This window comes from Phalaenopsis equestris, unplaced genomic scaffold (genome assembly GCF_001263595.1).
Source record: "Phalaenopsis equestris unplaced genomic scaffold, ASM126359v1 Scaffold000047, whole genome shotgun sequence".
In the NCBI taxonomy this organism is placed as follows: Eukaryota; Viridiplantae; Streptophyta; class Magnoliopsida; order Asparagales; family Orchidaceae; genus Phalaenopsis; species Phalaenopsis equestris.
The window spans coordinates 101,507-109,369 of NW_018164489.1; the positions used below are offsets into that span (position 1 = coordinate 101,507).

General features: G+C 31.7%; 1 protein-coding gene across 1 annotated transcript; it reads right to left on the minus strand.

Annotated features, from left to right (window-relative positions):
• Positions 1–5,065: 5,065 nt before the first annotated feature.
• LOC110019099 (mavicyanin-like) lies at positions 5,066–6,288 on the minus strand. The gene is made up of 2 exons (XM_020716667.1): positions 6,002–6,288; positions 5,066–5,618 (listed from the first exon to the last, which is right to left on the minus strand). The coding sequence occupies exons 1-2, from the start codon at positions 6,198–6,200 to the stop codon at positions 5,230–5,232; spliced, it is 588 nt and encodes a 195-aa protein (XP_020572326.1). The 5' UTR covers positions 6,201–6,288; the 3' UTR covers positions 5,066–5,229.
• Positions 6,289–7,863: the final 1,575 nt, after the last annotated feature.

The window sequence follows — 7,863 nt, forward strand, 5'->3', positions numbered from 1 at the left end:
AACAAGGTGAAAATGTAGGAAGTTTTCTAACACTTGAGATTCTCATCTTAATTGGTTACTCAAGAACCTTAGTCTGACTAAGTGATTCAATTTGTGGTTGACAATCAAAAGCAATTTTCTTCTCACCCCTCACTCAAAGGTTTGAAGTTTTGTTATTTTAAAAATTATTAAACATAAGTTTTGAAAAGTGAAACCTAGGTTAACAAGGTGAAAATGTAGGAAGTTTTCTAACACTTCAAAATTTTCCTCTTAATTGGTTACTCAAGAATCTAAGTCTGACTAAGGGATTCATTTTGTAGTTGACAATCAAAAGCAGTTTTCTTCTCCCCTCTCGGGCCTCTGATAAAGTTTGGTAATCATAGAAGTTTAGTTCCCTAAATCAAGTGTTATTAACTCAAAACCCCCCGTCACAAGGGAAATAAGCTAGAAGCTATTCTCCCAAACTAGTGTGAATTAACATTATAGTTCGATTTTCTGCTCCTGCACAACACATCAGATTGCAAATCAATTAAGAGAAGAATTTTAATTCATCACCACTATAAATCTACGGAGAAATCACAATAGAAAAGACAAACTCAAAAATCATATATTACTAACTCAAGGAAGAAAATAGGTTCTATTAACTAAATATGCTCGGAGATAATGTAAATAACATTTAATTTATTATAAATATTAAAAGTAAGAGTTGAAAATATAAATCTTGATGGAATACACCAATAAGGTTGAGCACTCGTCTTTCTTCTCCCTCCAAATGATTTACTAAATTTATAAGAGTAATTACACACTCAAAAACCTTACAAGCACTTCACAATTGACTCTCTTACTCTTGAACTTTGAAATCCAACATTCTCCTTCAGTCCTTCATTGTGTGGAGTGATCTTTGAGTCATTGACAATGGCTCTTTCTTTTATCCTTCACGAATCAGTGCCTGTGAACTGATCAAACCACCACAATGCATGAACTATTTTTTAGGTGCTAGTTTGTGGCACCTGGTGTTGGTTCCTAGCGCCTATGCGCAGAAGGTTCAACACATACTTTCCACCTGCTCGATTTACATGCAAGGGTTTTGGTCACTTAGGCATCTAGGTACCACCAACACATCATATACTTTTTGGCTTCTTTGTCATTTTGGTTCGAATGTGTACCTTGAGTGCCTAAGCGCTCCATTTCGACGCCTGGACATTGCTCTTCTACTTTGCTCAATTCTCCACTTCTCAAGCTTTCACGATCTTTTTATCTCGAATCATGCAAAATAAATCACAAACACATACCAAAAGTAAAAAAAAAATCTAAAATTAGATTAAAATAATACATGTATGATCAAATTTCCTGTACGCATCAGCTTGCTTGTATCTTTTTAGTCATCATGATAGTGTCAGCCAACATAAAAGTTACTGGAGATGTTGACGTCAAAACAAATATCTCATTGAGATAAATTAAGGTATGATCATGATGAAAAACTATATCCCATTATGATAACCACAAAGTTAAGAGAAGCCTTGACATTTTTTTTATTAAGTCAATCCTACAAGAATGCATCTAGAGTTTGAACATATGATAGATATGATTTTTATTTCTATCAAAAAGAAATAATAGTTTTGCTTGTTAGCACTACTCCACCACCCACCGAGAAATCCAGTTTGCTCCAAACTGTGTCTTTGTGGCATCGATAGTAGCAATAAGGTAAATGAAAATTTTATCCTTAAGAAACTTTATCCTTAAGAGACTTCTAAGGATAAATTTTGCATTTTTCTGCGCTTAAATAATCATCATTGCCTAATAGTGCCACTTAATGAATATCATTACCTGAATATCTTCTATATGGAGTATCATCTTTATCAATATTTTTTTCTACAATAAAACTACATATCTATTAAAAATCTATGTTGCCATGAAGCATTAAATCAAACCCCTATTAATCATGTAGTTGTTCAATGCAAATCACCTATCATATGTTTATTTATAAGTTTTTCATGATCCGATTTGCCATCTTTGTTGCTCCTAGGTCTAGTCGCACACATCAATTGGAATAAGTTTCAAGTTAACATCTCTCTAATAAACATCTTCTCAACCTTCTCAAGGGGCTTGCACACATTATACATGCTACATACTAGGGGCAAACTCATGCTCTATTACTATAAAGAGCTGTCACAATAGCTTATAGCTAGATTTAACGGGAGCTTTAATATTAATTTTAAAGTTTTTTTTTTAGTTTTTACTTTTAATTTTTTTAGCTTTTTTGTTTTAGAGATGATATTATGTTCCTACCATAGTTGCGGGAGCTTTAATATTAATTTTAAAGTTTTTTTTTTTTGGTTTTTACTTTTAATTTTCTTAGCTTTTTTGTTTTAGAGATGATATTACTTTCCTACCATAGTTTTGTCATCTCTTTCCTTCTCTATTACAGTGGATGTAGACCACCATACTCAATCACTTAAAATCTTTTTGTGCATTCTATATATATATAATCTTTTTGGTGTATTCTATATATCTCCACTTCCTCTAACATCTTTTAATTCTGTTGGTGGTCAAACTTCTTTGTCCACTTAAAAATAAACTCAATTGAAGTGTTAATTTTCATTTCTACTCCTTTGTTAGCCAAATGGATGTTGCTCCCTTCAACCACACACCTTTTTTTTGTTCACCTTGCAATAATTTTTCAAACTACATGAGCTTACGTGGGAGTATTGTTACATATTACCATCACATATGTAAAAAAATACATGACAAATTTCTTCAATATAGATCATTTTCTTCAAGTCTTTCTTGTTGACAATGTTTAATATATTGATATTTGAAAATTGCCTATCTAATATAATTTGATTGTTGTGTAAAATGTAAACATGAAATAAATTGTTTGGGATTGCTTTTATTATTTATTATATATTATTTTATTTACATTTAATATTAAATAAAATATATTTATTTTCTTTAAAATATATATTTTTGTTTATTTATGAAGGGAATGTAATGGCCTTTATTAAGAGAGCAGAGACGATGATAGCAATAATGATTATTGAGAGTGATAGTGACAACTACCAATGGAGCTGATGATTACCAACAAACATGATTAATGTTTAATGTTGATAGTTGTTTTTAAAAATACTTTAATTTTTTTTAATTATTTTGATTGTTTTTTTAAAATAGTTTATTTTTTTAGAAAAATAAATGATAAAGAAACATATGCAAAAAACATATATTTTTAAAAATAAAAAATTTATAAAAAAAATTAGTGCTAGGCCAATTCAACATGTAAATTATGACATAAGCTGCAAAACGTAGCCTAACATTAATTTTTTTTTATTTACCTTTTTTTGAGCCATTGAACAAATCAACTTCATTAACACTCATATTAATTGTTTTTCAAAAATTTTTTTTTTTATTTATCTCTATTTTAAAATGATTTTTCTAAATATTAAAATTCACAACAAAGAGTTAACCCATATTTTCACAACAAAGAGCTAACTCATATTTTTATTTTTATCAAATTTATAATAATATGAGTAAAAAATGAAGGGTATGTTTGTAACTCCTTCAATTTCTGTGTTAATGTCCCATTCATAGTTTAGCAGAAAATTTGGGGGCATGGGATAAGCCAGCTAACAATACCCTTGACGGACTTTATCGCAAGTCAAGCCGCCTTTTTTTCTTAATTTAAATTTGATATTAAAAAAAAATCATTTTTAGAATAATAAACAATATATTTTAACCATTATTTAAAAATAAATATATATATACAGCCACTTAAAATATTGATATTTACAAGCACGCCATCATCAAATTAATGAGAATGGGTTGGGGTTTTCCCATGAATTTTGATATTTGGGAGAGAAATTGAAAAATGGATTAAAGAGGATGGTTGATTTGTGAATATAAAATTTTTTGGTGGTCTGTATGTAATTGCCCCTTAAAAATATTGACTATGACTCACAATTCCTTAGAAATATAACAGACAGAGTAATATTTAAACAGCATTATATGGCCATCTTCCACAATTTTTTCTCTCCCTATTATTTTAAGCAAAGTTGAAAGTTGAAACACTAGGATGTGGCCGCAAGGTCAAATATGGGACCCACAACATCATAAAGTAAACGGACTTTCCATTAGCACAGGCCACACCGTAATCTCAGATAACAACCCAAATGGTAACAAAAAAATATTTTTGTACCGCCATATGTAATAGAAAGAATATTGAAGATAAATTCATATTAATAATAATTAATATCAACATATTTTAATGAGAAGTTATATAAACATATTTTAATAAAAATTATATGTTAATATAACTATTTTTTTTAAGAGATATGTTATCTTTTAACATATTAAATTATAAAAGATCTAATTAAATTAAAAAAAAAACAAATATAATTAAACTAGTTGACAATAAAATTGAATTCTTAGACGATCACAACTATTTTCCTATCTTGATCAATCTTTCAAATGAGTAATAATTGAGTTGTATCTATCAAATAATTTAATCATATTGAGGATGTCAAACCTAAGATTTGTACAATAAAAATAATCTTATATTAGCTATTTACATATATAAATATATATATATATATATATCCCCCAATTAAATCTTTGATTGTTTAGATTTATTTTTATTATAAAAATAAAAATAATTAGGGTAATTATTTTTATTTGTATAATAAAAATAATTACCCCAATTGATTGTTTTGATATTAGCTATTTACACATATATATCCCCCAATTCCAAAGTATTCACACATCCAACACCTAAAATTTTATTTTCTTGCATTTATATGCCATCCAAAATCTTTTATATAACCTCAATAACTTTTAAAGACTGAAATATATATTTTCACGCTGACAAATATGCAAAAAATTGAAGTATAGGAGTTACAGATGTAAAAACATAAAAATTGAGTGGTATGCATGTAAATCCTCCATTATTGTTATAATTTAAAAAAGATAAAAAAAAAAAAAAGAAAAAAAAAAAAAAAGAAAATCCAACCTAAATAAACCTTGATTAGAATTATTCCAGACTCATATTAAATCCATCAATAAATTAATCCCAATCACTGATATATGTATATATTTAAATATAGCTATATCTCCTCTTATTACAAAAAGCAAAATAATAAAATACAATGAAAGGAGAAATGAAAACCTCAATCAATCACCAACTCAAAATACATAGAAATCAAACATAAAAACAGTAACCCTACAAATCATCACCAAAAAAATCACCCAACTTCACTTCATCTACCAAAGAGCAACCGCCATAATAACCCCGGCAGCCGCCCCCACCGCAATCCCGAGCATCGACGTCGGAGGGCCCCCGCCGCTCGGCGGGGAGCTTCCCGGCTGGTCCCCAGCAGTCGGCGAAGGTGCCGGACCTTCCTGAGAGTCTCCGGGAACGGGGGACTGTGTCGGGGAAGATGGGCCGGCAGCGACGGTGATGGCTACCTTTTGGTTCAGGGAGCAGTGGCCGGTAATGGTGCAGATGAAGTAGTGTTCGCCGGCGGAAGTGAGGGGGACGGTGGCGGGCCCGGTGGACAGGATGGGGCCCACCTGGTTGCGGTTACTGCATACGTTGTAGCTCGATTTCGGGACCTCCGCCACTGTGTGAGCGCTGGTTGGGAAATTAAACACTGTAGACACGTGAACAGATTATGAGGCGTTATGCTTTAATTTTTAGTAAACGGGAAATAAATTTTCAGGCTATATAAAATCTGAGATATTTAAATAACATAAAAATAATATCATTAATTAATTTTTATATTTACATATATTTATATTATAATTATAATGAATAAAATCATGCAATCCAGTTCAAGCGATGAATTAATTATTCCGGTCAACATAAATTAGAAAGTAGTCAGGAATTGATTTCATTAATTAGATTGAATAGCTTAAAGTTTTGAACTAAAAGAACATAATTCTTGTCGTCTTACAAAACCATTAATTTTGATTGCAAAAAAACATTTACAAAATTTACTATTTGCATCCCATAAAATAAATCGAATATAATTACCCAGAGTATCTCCAACGACGAATTGCTGCGAATCTGCCCACTTTGGATAAAAGCTGGCGTTAGGCGGGATGGTCCACCCCGTCGAACCCCCAACTGTGTGACTCGTGGCTGCCGAGATCATCGGAACAACAACTGCAAGGCTAGCGAAGAACACGGCGACCACCATCACCGGCCGTCCACCTAAACCTCCTCCGGCCATCTCTTCTTCTATATCTCACTTTAATCTCTCTGTTCTAAGGAGAGTATGTATAATAATAGCTTCCTTCTACTTTTGGATGGGAAGATGGATCATGGAGCTCTTCTATTTATAGATGGCAAGCCAAACATTTCATCGAAATTTGCAGATACATCCTTTCGAAATCATTTATTATGTATTGTTTCGAACGGTATTGAATTTCCGCACGCGGGCATCGTAATGTGAAAAGAAGGAAGGCTGGGTTGGTTGCTGAGCGGAGCTTAACCTAATTGTTCGCGTTTTTTGACCGTTGAAGTCTTCAACGGTTGCCAGCTGGCACTCCTGCAATTTTTTTTTCCTCGGCCAATTTGGCCTCTTTTATCTTTACTGTATGTCGTGTATGGGATCGACGCAGTTTCGTGCGCCGTGCCTAACATGTACCAACAGCGGGGTGTTTTCCATCTTTCATATGCGACTGTTTCCAGATTATAAATATTTCGATAGAAGTAAAATGGGAATAGGTTTGACTTGGCTCAAAATAATGAAAGAATAACGGATTTAATAGAATTTTGTTAAGGAAAAAGGGGAAGAGAGAAACTAGAAGGCTAGAGATGAGATTTTATGTTTACACTGTAAATAAAGAGGTATTTACACAGATACCGCCCAAATCCTCTATATTTACATATTTAACGCCTGAATTTGAAGTTTTTTTCACATTTATACCTCCCGACCTAATCTTTCATAACACGTAAGAAATAGCACTATTTAGCTTCTTCTTTTTTCTGAGATATTTTTTTGCATAGGTATTTTTCGCTATAGATATGTAAACATATAGAATTGAGTGGTATGTATCTAAATTTTTCTAAAATAAAAGAGAAATTTACATATAGATATGTAAACATATAGAATTGAGTGGTATGTATGTAAATCTTTATGTAAATTTAATGAATTTATAAATAAACTTTTCACAAATTAAAAAATTTGTGAATCAAGTGACAATTATATTTAAGTGAAAATAGGTGAACAACTACTAATAAATACCATCTTACTATACTTATTTAACATAATTTATCAATATTTTGAAACAAATAACTATCCAGAGCAAGGGTTATTTCTTTTCAACTAATCCAATCCAACATGTATTTGCAGCTGAATCTTAGAATTTAATTACTCTCAAAGCTGAACATAGAAGCATACATGACCTCATAAACCCTTACCTTCTTTAGAATGGGTTGGTGTGCCTGTAGGATATAACAAGCCCGTCTATTGTATCCCAATGAAGGGCCAAACATACCTCTCAAAGTAGAGTTAGCCCAATCTTATGAGTTAGGCTAATAGTCCAGACTACCCAACATTATCCATGGCATTAACAACAAGTTCCAAAATATTACAAATTCCATAGCTAATGTTACCCACAGTGCTCTCCAGTGGGTTGAACTTTCTGTATTTCTACTTCAAGGATGTCATCCAATGAACAAATTTCATAAAAATAGAGGCTGGAATGACAGAATGAATGTAGGGAAGAATGCAAAAATACATTTTCTTATATAATACGTCCTTTCAATATATTCCCATGTTTCTCGAGCTTCTTGTCCATCCCAATAAACCTCTGAGGATCATGCTTATCTATCAAGGTCTAGATGGCCTTCAAAATAGGTTCTTCATACGACATGTTTACGGGTCTCTT

Coding starts and splice junctions, on each gene's coding strand:
- LOC110019099 (XM_020716667.1), bottom strand. CDS start 6,200: ATGGCCGGAGGAGGTTTAGGTGGACGGCCGGTGATGGTGGTCGCCGTG. Junction 5,619..6,001: donor CGTCGTTGGAGATACTCTGG/GTAATTATATTC, acceptor ACGTGTCTACAG/TGTTTAATTTCCCAACCAGC.